General features: G+C 33.4%; 1 protein-coding gene across 1 annotated transcript in view; it reads right to left on the bottom strand.

Annotated features, from left to right (window-relative positions):
- Positions 1-25,337, bottom strand: part of LOC108965364 (neuronal acetylcholine receptor subunit alpha-7) — a 203,608-nt gene that overhangs the window by 59,893 nt on the left and 118,378 nt on the right. The window contains exon 5 of the mRNA XM_018927711.1: positions 4,056-4,236. Coding sequence (XP_018783256.1) covers positions 4,056-4,236 — 181 coding nt within the window. The remainder of the gene's footprint in view (positions 1-4,055; positions 4,237-25,337) is intronic.

The following is a 25,337-nucleotide window of genomic DNA, read 5'->3' as shown; positions in this document are numbered from 1 at the left end:
TGGCACGCTGGATAGTACAAACAGTTGCAGTCAGTCGATGGTTGAAAGAAAGTCCTACTTATACCTAAGTACTGTAAAAAAATCGAAAACAAAAATTAGAAAATCGTTGAAACGGGTTTTTAATTTTTTTAAGATTTTGAAATCATTTTATTTCGAATATTTTTTAACTTTTTTTAAGCAATTGCATATTTAAAATTATCAAAAACACCAAAAAGTTGAAATTATTTGTATTGTATTGAATTGAAGTATTGAATTTTTTTTTAAACTTTTTGAAAACGGTTTTCCGAATATTTTTTTTTTGGCAATATTTTTACATCTTAGCAGTAATAGTTTTGAAATTATTTCTTTTTTGATTTCTAAGCATTTTTTTTAAAGAATTTTCAAAGTTTTTTAAATGTTTGCCATAATAGTTTGAAATTATTATTTTTTTTGTTTTCCAAGGAATTATATTTTAAAAATGTTTCCAAAAATTAAAAAGGAAATATGTTATTACATTTTGAACATTTTTCAAAAACAAAAAAATTTAACTTTTTAAAGATTTTTGAACCACTTTATTTCGAATATTTATAAAGCATTTTAAAATATTTTAAATGTTTGCAGCAATAGTTTTGAATTTATAATATATTATTGAATTTAATTTTAAAAAAATTTAAGATTTTTAAGCTCTTTTATATACAAAAATATTTATGAAAATTGTTTATATGAATAATGTAGTATATAATAATATAGTTCATTTCAAATATTATTTATTTTCAATAAATTTCTCGTACAACTGTCAAGGCAGCTGTCAAATAGCTGTTGTAGCCAGTGTGTCTGCAGAGTGAGTCTACTTATGATTTTGCAATGTCTACCTTCGATTTATTTAAAGATAAAGAATGCGCTCTTAAAATATTGTTTGTGTTTGTATAGGGTGATTTTTTAGTGCATTGTGGTACGGTGTTAAGCAATCTAATATTTTTGCTTTACGTATACACCAGTAGACGTTCGTACTGCTCTCGCAAACGAAAAGTATGTGAGAAGAGAGCGAGAGCGCAAGTTAAGCGTAAGTTACTTGTAGCTTATACTCGCGTCTTCCACCTTTGGAGAGCAGTAAAAAATTTGTTTGTCTTTCATTAAGAGTCGTTACGTACGTCCAAATTTTCACTTGTGTTTCTTTTTGTATCTTTTGTTGCAAACAATTTGGATGCGGTTTAGTAAATTGATATATTTTTCTTCTCTCCATGCAAAATAGTTGAAATTGAAATTTTTTCGATACACATAATTGATTTTTTATGCAAGTATTTTTTTATGAAACTTCTTTTCGAAAAAATTCGTATTTCACACATGATTCCAATTAGCGTTTGCCTAACTTTCATTACACACTTGTTCGGTTGTGTGTGTTGGACGTCAACAGAAAACTATCAGACCCATAGGCTTGAGAGTTTTTTGTCAACACCCTATAGTTTTTTAAGCAGTTGGCCGATTTTTTACACTTAATATTTCATATATTTTGTTTTTGTTTGTGTTTTGGTTTTGCAATTCACAAAAACGCAGTGAACTGTTTTCAAGTTTCAAGTTTGTTTGCAGTATATTTATTTAGCATAAAATTATAAATAACTGTAAAAGTTGTGTAGTTACGAAAAAAGTAGTGGGTAACCATTAAGTTATACTATATAATGTAGGATAAAGTGTAGTTTTTCTTCTAAAAGTATCAATGCTGTAGCAGTTTTGAGGTTATGGTAGCGGGAGAGGGCAATGACAACCCTTAAGAAAAGGTAGTAGAGAAAAATAAGCATTTGTACTACAGACTGAGTAGTGAGTGTTTAACGACTGCAGAGCTTTTAAGGGTCGGAGTTTGTGGTAGTAGCTTATAGCAGTAAGTAGTTAGAGTAACGGTTTCAAGTGTCATAAATTAAAATTGATAAATGCTCGATAGATAAAGATAGAAAAGGGAAAGATTTTCAAAACATTTTTTCTACATTTTTTCAATACAATAATTATTACAATTTAATTATTTTTTGTAAAATTATAATAATCACTAAATTTTTTAAAAACTATTTTTTCATAAAAATGTAGTTTTTTTTATATAACTTATATGTTGGTTATTTAAATGCTAATATTTTTCAAGGTTTCTTAGCAGTGATTTAATTTCGAAAATTAAGGCATTTACAAATTAAGGGTAATATTTAATAGATCAACCATGCTATGAAAGCTTTTAAATTTTTTATTTTAAATAGCAAAATGTTGTATTTTTTAGTTTTATTTGAGGAAACTCAATCACTTGAACCAAAGCTTTTAAGGACTTTCGTTTAAACTTGTTAAGGAGCTTTTCTGAGCTTTTTAATTCAAAATTATTATTAATTTTGCTGAAAGCATGAAATTAATTGTAACTTTGAGTAAACCAAGTAACTTCTAATGAGTTTTCATGGAAAAGCGTTATTTTATTGACAGGAGCTTTGAAGTAGGCATACCAAATTACTTCTAAAGAGTTTTCTAGACCAAGCTTTGGGTAGAAGCTTCAAGTATGAGTTGGAAAATTGACTTATACTAAGGAGCTTTCATGGAAATGTTAGCTGTTGGTGATAGATGCTATCAAATATGAGAAAAGAATTACATCTAATTATTTATATATTTTTTATGCTGCGAGTTGTAGTTGATGATATCTTAGAAGAAGTGAAAATTTTCGGTTAAATAAGTTACAGAATCAGTTTTCTAATTTTTGAAATATTTTTTGTCGATTATAAAATATTTCAGAAACTGTACCCCATCAGTCGAAGGAAAGCTGAAATTCGACTATTTAACAAAAAATAACCAATGGGCTCGGAAGTTTTAAGATGCCTTTTAATAAAGAGGTTTGGAAGCTTTTATAAGCTGTGTAACAACTAAGCTTTCAACTTACTCGTAAGCGCTTCTAAAACTAAGTGGAAGCTTTTAAAAGCTTTATAATAGCCAAGCTTTCAACTTACTCGCAAGTACTTAAAGTTTTATTAAAAAAAAATACTAGCAATATTTGACTTAGATTATAATCATATGATATTTTTTAGAAATTATTTAAGAATGGAAAATATAAGCTTTGGGGACGCTTGCGGCTTTCATGCTAAAACTCAATTGATCAACAGTTTTTATGAATTAATTCTTGGTGTTTTTTATTATTAGAATATTTCTATAGCGAAGTTTTTTTAAAAGCTCTATAGGTTTTAAAGAAGCTTTAATTAGTATTTGAATGGTATGAATTAAGTTCAACAAACACATAGACGTATAGTTTTTGTTTGATTCAATTGTTAGTTAATTTATTTTACTGCTATAAAATGATTTTCAAGAAAATTTATAATTATGACATAAAATTTAATAATAATTTTGAAAAGCTTTATCATTATTTACTGAACCGAAATATTTAAATCACAGTTAAAATAAAGAAATAAAAAAAAAGAATAATTTAAATGGTCCGTAGATGTTAAAAAAGTTTCGTACAAATGCGTTTGAGCTTTCGCATGAGATTTCATATGCGTCTTCATAAAATTATTAAAGTTAAAAAAAGTTGAAATGGTTCTTGGATGTAAAAAAACTTTCGTACAAGTGTGTTCGAGCTTTCACATGAGCTTTCGTGTGCTTGTCATAAAATTATTCAAGTTAAAAATAAACAATTAAAATGGCCCGTGGATGTGAAAAAGCTTTCGTTAGAGCTTAACATGGGCTTTCGTGTGAATGATCATATGAGCTTTCAAGGATGTCAATAAAAGTTAAAAATTAATACTTATGTAGTTCTAGATAATAATATAAAGAGATATAAATGATAAAAAAAAAATGGTCAAAATGGATGTAAAAACGCATTCGCCCAAGTGCGTATGCTTTCATGTGAACTTTCATATGAGCTTTCAAAGAAGCGTTAATGTTGTTTTTAGTGAGTTAAGCTTTTGCTGACTTTGCTACCTTCCGTAATATATGTATGCATGTGTGCGCGCTGCCTGTCCTGCCTCATTATGTGTGAGTGTGTGTGTTTTGCTGATGTGTATATGCATGTTACATGTAGTTATGTATTCATTTATGTATGTATGTGTTGTACATTAACACTTTACCTGATTTCCATCGTAAGTCCAACTACCGAATTTCATTTCGCAGTGTTGGTCATCAAATGGGAACCACGTGATGTCTATCTTGCATGTGCTCTTGAAGATACCAGGGGGCACGTACAGACAACTGCCGTTATGTTTGACCACAATGTTGGTGTGATACGTGCCATCGAATCCCTCATCCGCGCTATATAATTATAATCATAGCGTTTTTATAGAATTTAATGCGCTCTCTTTTTAAATTATTTGTAAGCGTTTTTTTTGTATTTTCTTTGAAACTCGTTTTATCATTTATTGTATTTACTTTTATTTGCCTGCTACTCGCTAGTTGCTTTGTCTAAATTTCATTTAATATTAATGTTTACTTAACGCCTTTCTTTGCTTGGCTTAAACCCTTGCTTTGCTTTCTCTACTTATTTGTTAGTTTTGTTTTATTTTACTCTAAACAAATAAATGTATATATGTATATTTATATTTTATAACTGCTTCTACTTTGCTGGCAACCAAAATTACTCATTGCTCATTAGCAGCAATCTGATTAACTTTTGTTGCCCAACTGTGTGATAAGCTATGTGAAGGATTTGGGTTTTTGGGGATTTGTGAGTGATTTTGTTCAGTCGAGTTTCTGTTCTTGCATTATTCTTTAGTTAAATATAGTAAATAACATACGAATTTGTTTTGGGTTCAATGAATTTTATGTATGTGATTTTGTTAGTTAGTATCTTCCATTATATACAAACATACACGTATATTATGTATAAGTAGATGAAAAAATATATAGAAAAAAGATAAAACTATATATATGCATTTATATATTGAACGGTATACAGACACTTCTGAAAACAGTTATGTGAGGCACACTAATATTCACTCATGAATAAATGTTGTAATTTCAACTGATAATCTGCTTAGCGTAAAATTAATTGCATACTTAGAGGCGCATAACGTGTGTGACTTAATTAAGAATATTTATGTATTATATAGTTACTTAGTTACTAATAGTTTGTTAAGTATTTATAAATATAACAGATATTAAATGTATCTAGCATATACTTAAAATATTCGACGGCTTAAGTGAATGAAGAAGAGCTTTATTTGTATTTATACTGAAAAGTTTTTTTGCTCAAGAGTTCTAAATATATAAATATGACACTTATCGAAAATAGTATCTAAGGTTGTTTTTCAAAAATTTGTTAAAACTATTTTAGAAATTATTATATAGCATGGTTACATCACACAAGTAAATGAAAACCACAACTTTATCATATAAATTAAGATTACTCTGGGCAAATAATAGCAAAACTTGTAAATTTAAATTTCGCGCGAAAATCCATTCGTCGAAATATCTGTGCGTGATTGCTGTGTCAAATATCATATCAAAATAATCATTAGTGTTTAGTATACGCTTGCCTTTTTGAAGAACATAAAGCGCATTCGGCAATTCTTAAGATGAGTGAAATATTACAACAAAGAAGGTTTGTAAAATTTTTTCCACGGAATCAAGTTTATAGAGCCGAAGCGTTCAGAATATTGGAAAATTGTTTGCCGCGGGTAAGTGTGTTGGCCGTCAGAATCATCACGTCAAAAAAATAACAGAATTGTTGATTCAGACTCGACGATTAACAGTCAGAGATCTTACTGGCATCGTTAGAATATCGGAAGGATCGGTGAAAACCATTTTGAAATATTATTTTGTCCTAAGAAAAATGAAAACACGATTGGTTCTAAAATCACTTAAATTTTGTGTGACACACTCCGAATTTCTTCCAACGGGCCATACTGTCAAGAAAGAATGCTTTGTGTCGTTTGCGCGATGCTATTTGTTAAGAAAGGCCGTAATTATGGGAAGAAAACACTTGGTTTTTGCACCACGATAATGCACCGTCGCATATTGCATTGATTCTACGTGAGTTTTTCGTCAATATTCGCCTGATTTAACTTCCAGTGACTTCTGGCTATTTAGCAAACTCAAGCAGACTAAATAAAAAATCTGTGATGAATTTGTAAAAGTTTGGTCAATCCTTGAATATATTTTCTTTGGGATCGAAAATACATACATATAAGTGTCAATAAATATCTTTCAAATACTTTTTGAACAATTCGTTGGAAAAACAAAAGAAAATTTCAACTTCGGTGGTATAGAAGCTATAATATCTTTCTCGGATGCATTTCTTGTAGCAAATAAATATATGCTTTGTGGAACTAAATATGAAAACGTAATCGGCCAAAAATCGGCATTCAACACACAATGTTTTGCGAGCTCTTTCTAGCCTCATTACTTGATATAAATAGCCTTCAATTCGAATTGGGGATACCAGTTTTTATGACAACTATATGGTATAATTTGTTAAATGATTGTAGCGCTGCCATTGACAATAATCTACATATGTCAAATTTCCGAAAGGTGCCTTCAACTAAAAAAAGTTTCCAAAAAATACCAGTTTGGTTGGCAGCTATTAGCTATACTTCAACGATATCGGAGATTCCAAAAAAAGTGCAGCTTCTTGAGAAGACACACACAAGTCTTGTAGAATTATCTCAAATACTCAAGGATTGGTCCAAGTACACCCTATACAGACAAACAAACTTATAGATGACAGGCATGAATAAAACAACTTCATTTATATTTTATAAATAATATTTTTTAGGGGGTCTTCCACGTTTCTCTTTGGGTTTTACAAGCTTTGTGGCAAATTCAATCATGTCCATGGTATAAAATTGCTCAAGAAGAATTCTAAATGAAGAAGTTAGTTTCTTTTACGATCTGAATTAGGCTAGATAATAGGACCTTTCTTTGTGACAAAACTTTGATAGCTAAGAGCGAAGTTCTTTTGTAATGCCACGATATCTTAAGTAAGGGTCATCAAAACTCTCGTTAAATGATAAAACGATTTGGGTCTGTCATAAATTTGTTGAGGCAGCTAATGACAATTCTGCTAATTTGCTGAAAACATTACAGAGATCTCAGCTTAGTGAAACTTTTCCAAATTGTATCCGTGAAGATTTTTCATCTACCTGCATGAACACGTGTAGGTTAGTCTCCAGCTGGAATCCTTTACAATTGCCAGCTTTAGGACAGAAGGAACTTTGAAAAAGTGCTAGTTGCTGACCAATGCTTGTTGAGCTAGCGTGAGGTCCATAGAACGCATGAGAACACCGATTTTTTCAAGCCTGGTGAGCTTGGGTAAGAGTGCGTTTTCTTGCCTGGTCATCGGTTAAAGAACTGAGTTGCCAGATTATAAATTAGATCCACCCGTGAAGGTCGGTAGTTAAATTATAAAAAACTCCATTTCCAAGACATTTGGGTTTACGGAAGAGTAACTGGTCCGAATTTCCATCTGACTTAGAACTGCGAGCCCGCTCGCATTTCTAAATATTATTATTATTTATTTTTGTGATACAAGAACTACATCAACAAATTCTTTTGGTACTCCAATCTAATATACTAGAAGTCAACGGCTAATAAAACCATGAAGATGTGAAAATAATGCTGGCCAACGAGCAAGGTCTTGCTTTGAAAACTTACAATTTCAGGTAATATTATTCATGTTACGTTTAAAATGCTAGACATCAGGAGATTATTATTAATAAGTAATGGATGGATCACATTCAAAATATGGTCCACTATTTCGGTGACTTTAAAAGCAGCCATTGAAACTGCTGATGTCATTTAATCATCATTAAGATTTCTACACAAGTAACTCAATGGTTAGGAATCTAATTTGTTGAAATTTTCACGGTCAAGTTATGCTTTTCTTATTCTTATACTTGCATATCACTTTCGTTGATAGTGTGGTTGTTAGCGTGCTAAATTCGTTTTTTCCCATATTATAAGTGAATCATAGTGCCAGTATGTATGAAAGAAAATGATGACAAAAGAAATAATAAACGCAAAATAGTTTTTGAAGTACAAAATTTTTAAACCTCTCTCAACTTCACTAATGAAGATGTGGAGTATCTTTAAAAAAATTACTCTCTAAACAAAAATGACCGGGACTGTTTTTTCTTTTCTAGATTGGTACGATATTTTTATGTTCGAGTGAAGTCTGATCTCCACAGATCATTTTAATTGTGTATTACCAATGCTTTCACGGCTATGGAATCGTTAAAAATGTTGTAGAAGTGTTTTGGGGAGTGCAATTTTTACGAATACAGGTATTTGAGTGACACAAGACATTTGAAAGTTGTGAAGTTATCAAAAACTTACCCTGTGTGAGTCGTCCATTTATCTACCTTAATGAGTAGTAGTGGTAGAATAGCTTGTCACTTCTTATGGATCGACTTAACACATTTTAGTTAAAGTTTTGAATAGGAATAAAGCTCTGAAGGGCATTAGACAGGAAGTTTTTGTACCGGTCCGAATATAATTGGATTTGTTTAATAGATTAAAATTTCATAAGGAAATGTTATTTGGTTAACAACAATAAACCCGTGCAATTGGCCTTATATTTGTTAAGAAAATCATATTAATGTATTTAGCGCCAGCTACAATATCTTGCTCTCTGCAATGAAGTTATATCCGCTTTCACATACCAAAATTTAATTTACTGATTTATTTGAGTTTATCTGTGAATAATTTGCATATGTGGTTTACTCTAGCGGTAAATTAGCATAATTACATTTGTGGAAAATTAATGGAATCCACTTAATGTATAGTTCCTTGCGTGAAATGCAATTAAGGCAGTAAAATTCGCATATACTAACCCTTAATTGAATATTGTTGCGGTCTAATTTTTCAGTGCAATAGCGACCTTTGATTCCTAGAACGTTAAACTAAGTGTCCGTGATTTGTGATGCCGCGCGTTTTAGCGAGATTAATGCGTTGAGACAGGAAAAAAACTATAATGGGATTTATTTATGTGGCTAATTTTTATGCTGCGTGGCATTTAATGCTATGTATGTAACTTTCAAAGGGCAAAAATTATGTAGTACGTAGAAAAGCTTCGTAGCGCATCGCACATAAATTTCGAAAGCTTGAAAAAATTATTTAAATTTTGACAATGATTAAAATAATTTATATGTATCTGAGGGTTGTAAAACTTGGTATAGTTTTTGAAAGCTTTTGTGGGACTTCAAAAGCTTAATTTTTTTTTTTTAAATTTAGCAATGCATAAAATATTTGTATATACATGTTGTTAAAAATACAATAGTTTATGAAAGTTTTTTTAATGTCAATTAGTTTCGTAGCTTTTCACACAAAAGCTTCGAGCTTTTTAAATCTTCATCAAATTAATAGAAACGATTTTGAAGTGTCCTTAAAATTTAAAAATTTTTGAAAGCTTTCAAAGCTTTTTTTTATGATTTTTAACGCAATTTCTTAATTATTTCGATATTTGCAATTATATTTATGCATATCTAATAAATGTCAAACGTTAAGTAGCATAAAAGAAGTTTGTCATAGAAAAGCTTTGAGAGTTTTTGGAAATTATTTAGGTTTTTTAAATATTTAACAAACTTTTATAATTAAATAGAAGTTTTGAAATAATTAATGAAGATTTTGTGTCACAGGGAAAGCTTTCAAAAATATTAAAACTTTACAAAAAAATAAAATTCTTATACATATATTAGTGTTATGAAAATTGAAAAAGTGCTTATATGTTTTCATAGCTTACATATGTGTGGCGTTTATTGTTTTATAATTTATAAGTTTTATAGAAATTTAAAAAGTTTTTGAAAGCTTTCGAAGCTTTGATGAGGCGTTTTTTGTTTTATAATTTTACTTCAATCATTTAAATTTTTGCAATTCTTAACATATGCATATACACTTTAAAATTGAAAAACTTTTCAAAAGATTTTAAAGCTTTGTGGGAAAAGCTGCGAAGCCGTAAACCCAATACGTCTGCATTCACAAACCACTTAATCTTTGTAATTTAATTGACTGCTTCGTGACATTTAACGCTTTTCTAGAACGTACTTATCACACCCAGACACATACATATATAGTATATGTACATATACGCATGGATTTATTAAACACCCACCCATATCACGGCACTTTTCATATAACTTGCTGTTTTTGCTTGAAAAGCCGATTGAGCGTCTGCCATCAGCATTATGTCATTAATAATTTCCCTCAATAATCTCACTTTTCAGTTGTCGACTTACATTTGCGCTCGTAAAGCAAATAAATCACTATGCCATAACATGGCTGGTTGAGCATGGCCATCAAGTTGCAGCACTCAGCCGCTGACCAGCGAACAACTTTCAAACACATACCATTCTACACAGATACACGCATACACATGTAAATATGCATGCAGCTTATGGTCGGTTGGTAACGCTGCGATGCAGAAGACCTCTAAGTCGGTGAGTTGCGTTTGACCAAGCTTGTGTGACAGTGGCCTGACGATGGCAATGGTAATGCCAGTGCTGGCTAGCAGCCAATTTATGGCCGCCATATTGTTTCCGCTCATTTGATGCGCGTTTGGTTCGCGCTGTTGAGTTCTGCACGCTTTGATTGCCTTGTTTGCGCTTGTGTATGTGTCTTTTGTATGTGTGTGTGTGTGTATGTGTGAAAGTATTTCTAAGTCTTCCATTGGCGGAGTCGTCAATTATTAAGCTTCATAAATCGCTTCAATGGTTTCAATTACACGTCGTCAGCTGCCAAGTAATTCGTCTTTCTCTAACACTCTTCGCTATTCATTCCGGTTTTGAAATGATTTTTGTGGACTTAGCTTTATTTCGCATGTAGAATTTTGCACTAGCAAATTATTGTATTATTTATTAATTAAAAAAATATGAATTGATTCAAAAGCTCTCAATATATCACAGCTTAAATGCAAAAGAGCATAAAACAGACACAAAGGCTGGAATGACACTCAAATTTGAATTTCAAACGTAATGCAGAGGAAGTTAACGAGAATGTTAGATGTCTTAAAGGTTTGCATAAGCTTCCTATGTAGTTTGGAAAAGCTCTGCTTTTTATCCAGTAGATGGATACGGCTAATAAATTTTTTTACACAGAACTGTAGGCTCTTTTATGTTTAAATTCGGATTCAGCTGTTAGATGGACTCTTTTGAGGTTATTATGTTTCCGTTGCCATTTAAATAAAGCTGATTACAAAAAGATATCCGATGTTAAAGTGACACTAGGGACCAGATCTTTCTCTGCGTAGTGTTGCGATTGAGCATCCTTCTTCAAGCCGAATGATTCTTGTCATGAAAAAAAAATATCGAGCGAAAGCGATCATGGTTGAATCGCAATGAGCTGGGGTCAACTGTAGCCAAGCTAGGATTGACGGTCAGGATCTACGTATTCCCTATTTGAACCGCCCAGATGCAGCCAGTTTTACTCAACGGTGGATTCAATCCGGGCAACATTAGGGAACACAAAAACATTAGGGAACACAAAAACACACACGATGAAAGCTTTTGCTGGTGAAAAATTCCCTTCAAAGGAACTTAGTTAAAATCAAGGACTCATCACATTTTCACGGAAATAATCATTCTTACCATCACGTCATTGAAGCCTGGCTCAGCGTCAGTGCGGGCATGGTATTATACTTGATCCTGTTACAGAACTTGGCTTAGATGCGACCGAGAATAATGTAAAGACAGATAATTGGGCTCTTAAGCTTCCTTAGACCATTCAGCTTCTTCAAAGTTCGCTTGAAGCAAGAAAACCTAAAGAAACACTTCAGATCTTGTTATCTTACACATCTTCGAATTTTTCAATCTAAAGAACTTAAGCCAGCGTGGGGATAAAACTGACCAGATGGTGAATGCGTCCACTGATTTGGAAGGAAGGAAGGACTTAATTGTGATAGCCTACGGTCTGGAGCTCTTGGGTGCCTTTTTTCAAACACCAAATAACCTCAAAGCCAGAACAATATGTACGGAATATAGAAGAATAGGAACCTTGGCAACAATGTCTATAAAATCGGAATATCGGAATAGGTTGTGAATAGTAAAAAGGTCTGTGCACATCATCTTCTCATTATGGTCTTCATCATCATCTCATTTGGTGACGAGCAAGTAAGGAAGAGCTAAGTTTGGGTATAATCTAACAATTTCATACTTTTGTAACTTTGTAGGACTAAAGCTAGGGATATATCTTCTGATACATAATGCTTGTTAATTAAAAGAGGTCTGAGGCGAGAGGTATGGGTCTGGATTTCAATTCCTCTCATCATCCTGATAAATTATATATAAATAATGCTATACCTATCTCGATTAGTTTTTGGTGAAACATACAAGAGTATAAAAATGAACAAAATTTCCAATTAGTTCGGCTTCAACTCACAAACTCACAAACGCCAGCATTGAATTTTTTTAGTATTGATCCAATCAAATCAATTGACACATGAGTTTACACCAGCAATTGTCACAGCTGTCAAATTATTTTGTGTACTTCTGACATTTTCTACAAAAACTTGTGTTGTTGTGGTTAATTGTAGATTTTTATACCCTGAGCAGGGTGTATTAAGTATGTCACGAAGTAGGCCACAGAGTCTGTAACAAATACAAGAAAACGTCGGTGACCCTAAAAAATATATATTTATAAATGATCAGCATGACGAGCTGAGTCGATTAAGTCACGTATGTCTATCTGTATGTAAGCGAACTAGTCCCTTAGTCTTTAAGATATTTTTGCATACATACTTTTCTTTCGAAGAAGTTGCTTATTTGACGTAATCGTTGTTATCGGATAAATATAAAATCAAGTTCTTGTAGGTAAAACTTTTTTACTTGACGAGATATTTTCATGAAATTTGGCATGGTTTACTATCCTACGCAAAGACACAATTTATGAAAAATATTCCCAGATCGGACTAGCAGAGCATATAGCGGCCATACAAACTGATCGCTCTAAATCAAGCTCTTTTATGGTAACGTTTTTATTTGACGACAAATTTTGTTGCAGGCATATAAATGGATCGATCAAAATCCTCATCTGGTATGAACACTTTTCTTTAGTTGTAAAGGGTATTTTAGCTTTGGAGCGATCGAATTTAACTTGCTTTCTTGTTTTAAATGTGCATTTACTTTTTACCTCCCATTATGACATTTATTAGTCACAGTTAGCTGCTGGTGATGCATTATATAATAAATCAATTGTCAGCCTATGACCACTCATGTCCACCTATTCGATAACTCACTGTTGCGCTTACTGATTGCAGTGTTGCATTTCATATATATTTGATTTCAACTGTGCAACATAATTTACTGCCAACAACAACAACAAACACTGTACAATCAGGCATTCATTTGAGAATTGTTGGCTGTTTGCAATATTTTATCGCTTGTTATTATGCATGCTTGTTGTTGTAATTGTTAGTTGTTATTACACCTCCCCATACACTAATCATGTTAGGTAATTGATGCAACATTTTCAACGCCAACAGCGTGGCCGATAAAGAGTACGTACATACTTATGCGGTATATGATGATGGTATGCTGGTATATATGCATAGTATAACGGTATGTATATATATATATATACTCGTATGTAGTTGCGGCGCATATATGTTTGCCCAATCGTATCAACATGCCACTGGTCATTTGGGATTTATTGTTTTTGCTGTTGGTCGTCATCACGTTTCATACCTTTCGCCCGTCGTGTACGCTCCCCTTGTCATTTAATGCATATTTCAATAAAATTGCTATGACATTAGTTGCATCGCTGATTTCAATCCTTTCGAGCCGCCAGTGTTAATGTCAAATCTCACCAATACTATTATGTTGTTGTTGGTTTGTTGATGGTGTTGCCACTTCGTTACCTAGTTGTCCACTTGTGCGCTGGCATTGTCAGGTGTCGTTATTGACGCGCCCATACAAAGTGCATCAGCCATTCAAGCATTAAGCGGATTCCCATTTTAAATGATTAATTGGAAAAAGTGAAATATTTTTGCAGATTTGGAAATTAAACTCGTTTATATTTCATTGTTTGGCGCGCTACAAATGAAAATTACTTCATTTCTATGGCTTAACAGTGGCTTTCAGCTTGATTTGAGCAATTTTTTATTTATTTTATTTTTTTATTTTTATTTTAATATTTAGTCCGATTATAAATCAATATTTAATCTAGTTAGCTTTGCTTTGTGTTTTTTTCACGCCTCCTCTTTATTTCTGTAAATAAATGAATCGAAGTCTATATGCATAATAAATAAAGCAATTCACTCAAAGTATTCGGTTAAGCCGACTAATTTACCTATGAATGAAATGCTGTCTATAATAGCTAGCTTTGCGAATATAAAGATTGTTTGGCTTACAAGTTGATATAGTAAGAGGATTAATATACAGTGAAAAGAAATATTTTTAATAAAATAAAATTAGGTTTTTTATGCTCGAAGATGCCCATTACCTATACTGAGACCCAGTATTCATTATTGGATAATATTTGATTGAGTAGACCACGTCCAGCACGCAGTGAAGAAAATATAGCAGCCGTAGCTGAGAGTGTGCACGAAGACCGTCGATTCGACTCCGTTCGCGGTAACTCAGACTGACTTATGGAACGACTTGGCGCATTTTTCGCTGAAATTTTAAATTGAAAGTGTACAAAATACAACTTTTGCAAGAACTGAAGCCTCTCGACCTTTCCAAGCTTCGCTCTATGGACTCTTGCGGATTTCCAAGAAGATTCGACGTTTTCGAGTTAACTTTTGTTTAGCGAAGGGGCTCCTTATTGGTTAAATGCGTATGTAAAGAAGAAAATTGTAACATTTGGAACGAAGAGCAACATGAAGAGATTCAAGAGCTGCCATTTTACCCAATGTTTTTGTTTAGTTTGTGGGCCGGGGGAATCATCGATCCATATTTTTTCAAAAATGATGCCGGTGAGACCATAACCGTCGATAGCGACAGTTATTGCACCATGATAACTGACTATTTAATGAGTCAAATTGAAGCTCGGGATCACGGCGACTTTTGGTGTCAACAAGACGGCACTAATTCTTACACATCGCATCAATGAATGGATTTATTGGGAGAACATTTCAGTGAGCAGCTTATTTCACCTCTTGGGTTTTTCCAGTGGGGATATGAAAGAACTAAACTCTATGCGGACAATTCCGCTTCGTTTCAGACCTTGCAGAAAAACATCACGCGTGTCATTCGCCGTCAAAAATCGGGCGCAATAGATGAACCATAAGCGACGTAGCCGCGACTAACTTTTGAAAGAGCTAGTCTTCAAAAAGTAAAGGCCAAACAATCTTTTTTCTAATGATAATAAACATGCCCCTTTAAGTTTGAAATTGCTGTCTTTTTTCTTTAGGATAAGTAGGGAGTGTCGAAATGGATCACCCTATAGTTAATCATCCAGATAATAACCACGACGGACAAAATCAACAACGGCGTTGAATATCATTCCAAATAAAACACACATAGCACCTGTGAAGGTTGCTATTTTTGTCATGTAAACTGGGTAAATAACGGATCCTAGACGGTATATACCGACATCTTCAGTAGATTTGACTGCATGCCTGATAAACAGGACTACTGCAAACTTGGAAACTGGAAACTTGGAAATGCTGCTTCAATAATTAGTTACGGAATAGCAATAGCAATATGAACAAGCCACTACATTATTTTGCTGGTTTTGCCATTGCGCAGTCACTGAAAATTAGATAGCTGTAGACCCTGCAAAAAATGTGCGCTTAACACAATACGGTCAAACTGGGAACGAGTCGGTGCTTCACTGGCTTCTTGCGTTCCTGCACTGAATCGATAGATTTCGTGTAAGCTTCGTAAGCGTTGGTTAGAGAGCAGTTTCTATGGGACAGAGTAACCAATCTGACCCATAGTAAAACCTAAGACGTCCATTGAATAACTTGCTTTTAGCAAGTTTAATTTCGACACAATAATCTAATCCAATATTACACTGTAATATTCTCCCCCATTGTCTGGCCTTCGTTAGATAAGACTATGTTAGGCTCGAAGCGTATTGTTGGCATGCGTCGATCATTTTTATCATTATTTGGGAATTTCGGGCATCACAAAAGACCGGCGTTCCTGTGCAAGTGGGACCATTGGCGGCCTGCTTATATATCAGCCTGATTTCATTACCTAACCTAATCAAGTCCGATTCGCATCCCCACTTCCAAACGATGTGTACGAATTAAGACTTGTTTCCAAATAACTTCTCAAATAAATTAAAATCAAATAAAATAAAATAAAATATTTACTTGCTTACTTTAAAATTTAAATCGTTAAAGCCTTTATTGATATAAAGGGAGGTCATGAACAGTCTCTAAAAAAGACATCTACATATGAACCAACTTTATGGTATATAGTATATAGTAGACAAAAGAAAAGCTGTTAGAAATTGCAACAGTTGAGCTGTCTGTAGACAAAATCGATTTAGTGAAACAAATGCAGCACATTGTGCAAAAGGGTTGAAAGGAGGAAAAGAAAAATTGTCACTTTGTTATATTTGTAATTAATTACTTTCTATTGCTGCTCATATATATACACATACTTGCATATATGGATATGTGATCAGTAAACACTCTACCATAAGATGTTGAGTTTCATTACAACTACTTTGTTTAGGCAGCTGCCACAATACATACATACATACATACATACATACACATACTATGAATATAGATATTATGTGCGTGATAGTAATGACCCAATAAGAAAAGTTTTTAACACATTTTTTTAGTACAAATAATGTAGAAAAAGAAAACAGTCACTAGTGAGATTTTCAGCCATACTTTTACTCGGCTCTTCGTGGCCACTTCCCGGTATAGTGGAGTTCGAGAATGTGATATTAAGGAACTACAAACACGGTATTATGAGCACCCTACTTTCTGAGAATGTCAAAAAGCTCAGCTATCTTCCTTTAGAGTTCCAACTAGCTTCTGTTATTATGAAAAATGAGATCGAACGCAGACTTCATTCAGGGTATTTGTACACATGCGAAATTGTTGAATTGTTGCACTGTCTGTGCGAAGACGCTCTGGCAGATAGTATAAAGGCGTAAAGTTCTAAGAAACTTGATGACATTGCTGTAGGCGTGAGGCAGCAACAAAGGATAACACACAGCAAAGCGGAAATATTAAAAGGAAAAATAGCGTGTAAGAAATATCTTAATGGCGCAAAAAGAAATTAAGTAAAAAGCGGCTGCAGTCGCAACAGCAAATGTGAGAGCCCCGTAAAGAAACCACAAAATTACGTTGATTGCATGCAAAGTTGTACAGCAACAACACAAGAGTGTCGCAGTTACAACTGAAGGCTCTTGGCTGTTTGGTAAATCGAGAGCGCTGAGAAACGGGTGGCAACGACAGTAATAACAGTGTCGCCATGCAACAATAGCGCACAATGTAATGTCTGCTGAGAAATTCGTTGTAAAAACCAAAGAGCGTTGTTTACTGATATATGTGTGTGTTTGTGCGGTTGCATGTCACAATAATCTGCTTGTAAAATTTCCAATAAAGTGCAATTTCATGAATTCGAGATGAAGAGTTTGAAGGAGTGGTCGATTTGCCGTCTTTCACTGGTAGATAGCTGAGATGCAATATCTGAAATAAGCGAGTTCCTTAAAGCATTTTTCGCTATATATTTTCTGTTCTTTTTTTCTTGGAGGAGCCATTGAGCGCCATCCTATTCTCAAAGAACGTCTATAGATCATGAGTATCTCTACAGCTGCCGCATATGATTTCACATCAGAGAGCAGTTACTAAGTAAGAGCTTGTAGTTTGGGTTACTCGAAAAAAAACGGTTTTTTGGGACGGAATAAAGTAAACCCGGGTATCATAACCGCTTTCTGTTATTATTAGATAGAAAATAGTTCAAGATTGCTGTGAAACTTGAGGTTCTGAGTGCTAACATGACTTTGGGTATGGAGGAGTCATCCTTATTGAGGATTCGTACGCCTAGATCGTGCTTTCCAAACAACCGTAATCAAAGCAGTTCGTGGAAATGAACTCTCCAACCCAAAAGCCATCTTCTAACTAATATAATAATATGGGCACAATAAACCTAACGTCGCGGTACATTCCTCATTTATTAATCTCAACTAATATAATACCAGTTCGAAGAGAATAAACAACAACTTATACTATGTAAAGGTTAAAAAATCCAATTGGTCTGGAGAAATCTGACAAAGAGACACAAAGTTCGACTTCGGATAGCCAATTTGGCTGTATTTAAAAGGGCTTCAAAATGAAGATTTTCCAATCGTAGCTATGAAGTTTGGTACAGTTCGTCTGACCTGGTATACCTCCGGTAGTTAGCATCGAAGGCAAAGTTCGAACCCGCTGTAAGAAAACAAAATATCTACTTTACTTGAGGAGCCTGAGACAGCCATTGAGATAAGTCCATGGTCGAAAGTTGAGACTTGACTAAATGCATGTCGCGAGTAAATGACAAAGTGGGACTCTCGTTGGTGCGAAACCTTATTTTTAAAGGCGCTTGAAAAGAAAAACTCTACTGGTTTCGAAAGATCGAGCTCGTTTTTATATTGATTGCTTTAAAACCGGGTCGAAAAGAGAGATTTTAAAGCCGAAGGTCATGGTATTTCCTCGTGTAGTCGCTTGATCTTTTATCCTCATCAGTTTCAAGGACTTTTAGTTTAACGGAGTGAGGGATATCTACAGCGCAGTTTTCAGACGTTAAGAGATCAATATTTTTAAGAATTGAGAATTTATTTCCAATGGAGGAATATACTAGGTACTGGCAAATTTCAAGTACTATCAGGACTCTGGAGATAGAATTGTAGATGATGAAGAACTCAAAATCGCAATCGCATCAGTTTGCGGTATTATCAAACGAGATATTTGATCGCTTTTCAGTAATGATAGATTTTTAGAACAAATAGACATACACAAGTTTACCCTAATATATGTACATACATTTCATTGAAAAGTACGCTCACAATTCTTCACAGGAAGCCTGATATCTCAATACTCATCCACACGCAATTTGAGCTCAGAGATCATTTTGCAAAAACAACTGCGACAACACTAATGTAATTGAAATTTGAGATTGTTCGACTGCGGCAAATGCTAGCATGTTTAGTTTTTAGTTGCAACAACAATAAAAAGCAACTAAGTTGAAAAGGATTGTTGTTGCCACTAGCAATATTTATTGTTGTGCGGTTACATGGAAGTTTTGAAATGCCTTTTGTTATATTGAGCAATTTCTACGAGTCGTGTCTATCGTGCGTCTCAACCTTCCAAAATGAATCACTTAAGTGTTTGTTGCTTTCGCTTTCTTGTACTCGTATTGCAGAACTACGTATATGAGCTTATGAAATATGGCTAGCCTTGAAGTCTTTGTCGCTTATTGTGTATATTTTTTCGAAAACTTTAAAATATTTCTTTATGTTATGACAATTGTGCGAGAAGCTTAAGTGATTTCAATGCTACTGAAAGTTTCTTGTGAAGGATGTGGGTAAAGGTTCATTGCAGACTTGCTTCCAACGTTTCACAGTTTGAGGTTATTTCTTGCGTTGAGCTTTTCATTTATTACTCTATGTGCAGACTAAAGTTTTGGTTGAAATATGGCTTGAAAGCTTAAAAGAAAGTATTTTTATTTTTGATGCAGTAAGTGAGCATGTGTTTGAAAGCTTTTATTAAAGTTGAGAGAGAGTAAGTATAAAATTAATGTCGAAAAAATTAAATTTTTTTTTTTTTGAATGAACAGCATGAAGCACAAATGGAGTCGTAACCTTAACCGGGATCCGGTTCCGGATATGGGAGAACCTTAGAGGTCGTAGATCGCAGTGAAACTTTTCTATGATGAAAGCTTAGTATGCCTTTGTAGAAACGATGTAATGTAGGAGTTGAACGAATTAAAATTAAAAAAAAGGTGCAAGGTTGCCACCTGTTATAAAATTTTTAGTAAAAAATTTAGGAACGAACCAACCTAATTTAAAATGCAAGATAGTGAGTATAATAATTATTTATTATTAAAATTAAAATTATTGAAATAAAATGAAAACATGTGGCAACTTTATAATTTTTTGTTAAAAAAAATCTTGGCGAAAGAATTGCACTTCCAGTTGAAGGTATTGAAAAAGTCAAAATGACTTTTAGTTGGGTTGCCACCTTTCTAAATATTTTAGTTATGGAAAATTTTAAAAAATAAAAGAAATACTAAAATACTATAGATGATTTTAACAGTTTCTAGTTACAACAAAATAATTGTTTAAGAAAGGTTGGCACTTCAATAATTCAAAATGGCTTGAAACATATTTAATATATTTATGAAAGATTAATCTGAATAGGATCGCCACTTATTTGAATATTTTAATTTAATAAAATTAGCGAAATCGACGATTTTTTACTATTCTAATCAAGACTTGTAATTTTCAAACGTTATCTTTGGAACTGATGGGATTTCAGAGTTGCCATATGTTAAATAAATTTTTTTTAAATTCAGTTTATGAAAAAAATTATAATGTGTGGATAAAATTTTGCAGCTTTAATGAATGTTGCTGCTGGAAATTAGAGACGGGGTTGCCACCTATTTAAATAACTTAATTTAATAAAATTCATAAATCCAATGATATGTTTACTAAAATTCTATAGATTTATAAGATATTTGGTTTTGAGATTATTTGCGCTGAATTATTTGAAGTGTTGCCATATGTAATGTTTTGTTTTATAAAAAGGTTGATAAATTAAATAGTGATAACAAAATAAATGCGCCTCAGAGAATTTTCTGTAGATTATATTGTTGAACAGAGTTGCCACCTGATACATTTTTTTCCCTATTTTATTGTATTGAATATTGGGTATCAAAATAAAAATGATTCGCTGAAGGTGCTGTGGCCATCCCAAAATATGAAAAGTGTTTCAATGCTGGAAAAATCGTTGGCATAAGTATATTACATCTGATGAGTTCAAAATAAATATCTACGTTTAAATATTTACGTTTTATTTACAATTTTCTGGTTTTTTTATCACAATGTGTAGCACAATCGACAAATGAATCTGTTTTCGACACAAATACTAACGAAAATCGCTCTATTTTTAACATATACTACATACATATATACACACAAAAATATGTATATACGCACAAACAAATAACAACATTTAGTAATTAACGCTTTGACCAAAAATGCGTCAGTGACAGTTGTGCACTTTGCTCTAATGGATAGCTAAAGATTTGGGTTAATTGGAGAAATGACATTTTTCGGCGGCTTAGTGGTTGTTGAAGCTGTTGAAGCATTGCGTAAAAAATGACAGTTGAAAACTGCGTATGGCGAAATATGAAAGTGACAAGTTAAAAAGTGTTGTGGTTCGAACGGATGGGAGCGCTTACTATAGCAGTGTGTGCGCATTTTGCGAGTCATGCTTTCAGAAGCTAGAAAGGGCCCAGCTAGATTTTTTTTATTAATAAATTTTATTTTTCAACTCAGTTTTGTGTTTCTCATACGTTTTAGTAAAATGCAATTATTAAGGCTGCGACTGAGATTAGCAGTTTTTGGTTGTAATTTTTTAGTTACTCATACGTCCCATCATTCCAGTATTAATTGATTTTTACGCTGTATTTAATTATTTATTATATTTTGTATAATATCGTGTAAAAGAATATTGAAGTCATTGAACTTCAAATAAATGTTACTCATACGCCACGCCAAACTTTTTCACGTATATCAGCCAATAGTGATTTCACATAAAAAAGTAAGATTATACACATTAATATTATATATATTTAGGTTATTATTGTTTAAAAGAATCTTCGACGGCATTACACTTAATACTAAAAGTTCCACATACGCCCCAGCCAACCATTTCAACAATTATGTTACTCATACGCCACCGCATACCTTCATAAATATATGAGTTTGGCGCTTAGGCTTTATATTAAATGGTCAGTTATTGCGCTGTATTTGCTTCGCAACTTAAATATGCGCTTAACGGGACGTGCAAATATATGGATATATAAAAGTAAATAGCCATGTGCCTCGTCGACCATTACATAAAACTAAATTTTATGTATTTTTCATTACAAATAATATACGTTTAAAATTTTAGTGAGCGATTTTCATTGATTATGATGCCATAAAAATCAAATAAGCCATAATATGGTTAGTAGTGGGGAAAATTGACTGATTGTCATTGAATATTCATTACAATGAATACGGCGGTAGTTGGTGGGTAAATATTGTCTAACATAAATATGTTATGTGGAGTATGTAGGTATGAATCTATGAACATTAAGATAAGGATAAACAGCAGTTGAAGCTTTTGAGCTATAATACCCTTCAGAGTTGCATTTTCATACAATAAAGGGTACAAAAAGATTTTCAATTACATTTTGAATGGTCAATTTGTACGACAGCTATATGCTATATTAGTCCGATTTTAGCAATATTTTCGGAGATTATGGCGTTGCATTGTATGATAAGCCGTGCGAAATTTCGTGAAGAAATCACAGCAAATAAAAAAGTTTTGCATACAAGAGTTTGATTTTTATCAGTCAGTTTGTATGACAGCTATATGCTATAGACAACCGATTTGAATAATATATTTGGAGATTACATCATTACTTTTGATGACAATCCATGTCAAATTTCGTGAAGATACCTCATCAATTAAAAAAGCCTTCCACACAAAAGTTTGATTTTGGTCGGCCGGTCGGAGTATTAATCCGATATCGATGATTCCGACAGGTTAGTGGTTTCTTCTGAAGAAAAAGACGTTTGCAAAATTTCAAATTCATTCAGCTTGTGATATTCATCAATTCTATATATGCTTTATTGGGTCTCTAACATTTTTGTGTCTTACGAATTCCTTGGCAAGCTTAAAATAGCTAACTGCATGAAATATATATTTATACTGTATAATATGCTAGACATGCATATACTTATAGGCACATATTGCCCACCTTCATTATAAATTTACTTGTACGCCACCTATTGCATATTAAAAAGAATTTTGTAGACTCATTTATTTATTTTTTCTCCGCTTCGTTTACAAACTGTTTTGAAGCATTTCTTCTTCAACGCTTCAGCTCACTCGTTGGGTAATTGCAATCACCCACTCTTTATGATGACCATTCAAGTTGATGACTGTCCGAACACCGTTGAGTGGCTACGGTGATGATTGCCGCTATCAGCCGCTTTCGTGTATCGATGGAGCTTTTGTGTCGATGGTCTCTAATTAAATTTGCATGAATGTAAATGAAGGAGTGAGCGGGGCAAAAAGTAAATGAGTGAATGTGGTAGTGCCCTCTAAAAAGGGATACGAATTGAAAACGAAAGGCAATAACATGCGCACATGTATATAAATATACATATAGTATATTTACATATATATAAGCCTAGCCCTCGTTTCGAAAGAATTGCTGAGAAGAAAGAACACACCATACATACAAAGACATATGAGCTTCACAGCTGAACCCTGCCAATTAGCATCTTTTCAATATTCCAAATGTGTAAATATGCTACGGCAGATCCATTACCAGTCTTCTTTCTGCTGTTTGAAGCCACTCAGGCCGCGCACACACACATCAAGAAGTGGAGACTGACGGACACGAATTACCATAAGTGATTTTTCGGCTGCATATTTATGTCGGCAAGTAGGGTAAAAGGGGTAGAAATGCATTTAAACCGAGTGACCACGCAGAAAGATCGAACTTGCAAAGTAGCCGACGGCGTTGAGGGTGGTTCAACATTAAGTAAATTGCAGCGAAGCGATTATGCGAAGAGGATATGACGTGAAGTGAAATAAAATGAAATGTTGGGGTAAAATGCAGGCAGCATTAAGTGAGAATTAATAGGCGAGCTGTGGGCATACCTACCACTGCCTTGATTCCTGGGTATGCAGTCGGAATTATGAGCGAGGGAATTAATTTATTGAAAAGGAAAAGAGGTACTGGTTGTGGCTGAGTTAAGTTGGTTGCTAGAAATTGTGGTGTTTCAGCAGCTCGATTATATGGGGATTGTTTGGAATTTTGTAGTCCTATGTTAAGTAATAATCCATGCCGAGTTTCGTGCGGAAATCGTCTCAAATAAAAAACTTTTCCATATAATGACTTGATAAGGACCCTTTTGATCGATAAGTTTCTATGACAGTTTAAGACTATAACGGTTCGACTTGAATAATTTCTTCAGAGATTGGAGCGTTATTTTTGTTAATAAGTCATGGCAAATTTTGTGAAGATATCTTGCGAAATGGGAAAGTTTTCCATACAAGGCCTTTATTTTGGTCGGTCAGTGTGTATGTCAGTTATGTGCTATAGTGGTTCAATTTAAACAATTTTTTCAAAGATTATTTAATTATGTTGAATAATAATCTGTACCGAATTTCGTGAAGATATCTTTTCAAATGAAAAAAGCTTTACTCAGAAGGACTTGAGTTTAATTATTTTATGTAACAGTTTGTTAGAGGTCTGTGTACTATAGTGAGTCCGAATCAACCTTGAGCGAATACAGGTTGACTTAGCCAGGATGAGAGTGTAACTCTCTAAGAATACTTTTTTTACAGAAACTTTCCAACATTTTGATATGTTTGAAGAAGTTGGTTACACCATGTAATGAAGTTTGTGAGAAGTGAGTAGCACTCAAAGATGGTGCGCGGAGAAATGGCAAATCGAAGACGGTTCATATTTACTTGCAAGTGAAATAAAACAATTTTCACCATAAATGCTAATGTAACATTTAAATTTTTAGCCACAAACGAAATCTTAAATTAATTCTTTCACCTGCTGAAAGCTGCTTAAACTACTTATAAAAATGAAATGCGAAAAACCACTGAAATACAGCAACCACTCAACACACTTCGAAAAAACTAGCAATCAAACAAAACTTATGGCATTTCTCCGCTCTTTGTCGCTCTGACACACACACACTTTCTTTTAACCTTCTGCTCTACACTTGTATTCGTACTTGGCAGTGGTTTTCCGCGCGACGAACTCAAAGCGACTGCAACTTTTCGCTTGTCCAGCTGCTGCCACGCAAATGTCATGAACAAATTTTTTATTTACAAATATTATTTCGAAATTTTTGCAATCCCGTCAGAATTTGCAAGAATTCTTCTGATTTTTCTTGTTTTTTGTTTGCAACTTATTTTTATGGTTTTGCTTTTGCGCATTTCATTTAAGTCTTCGCTTTTAGTTTTGCTTTGATTTTCGTGGAAAAACATTTTCATTGCCATAATATTCTTGACGCTTTTGTTTTTCAATGCAATTTTGAGGTTATGATTTTAATGGACGCCGCAGTTTTTTACGCTGTCATTAATTTTAATAAGAGTGAAATGAATTTGTGTTGTAGTTCAGATTTTTCCATGGCAGCGGGTTAGTTGGTTGTGCTAGCGGTCAATTTTGAATGAAATGATGGAACAAGTTTGTTAAATGGAAGTGTCCGAAAATAGATTTTCAAATGTAATG

This window comes from Bactrocera latifrons, unplaced genomic scaffold (genome assembly GCF_001853355.1).
Source record: "Bactrocera latifrons isolate USDA-ARS-PBARC rearing strain unplaced genomic scaffold, ASM185335v1 scaffold_14, whole genome shotgun sequence".
Lineage (NCBI taxonomy): Eukaryota > Metazoa > Arthropoda > Insecta > Diptera > Tephritidae > Bactrocera > Bactrocera latifrons.
This window is presented reverse-complemented; position numbering and strand designations above follow the sequence as displayed.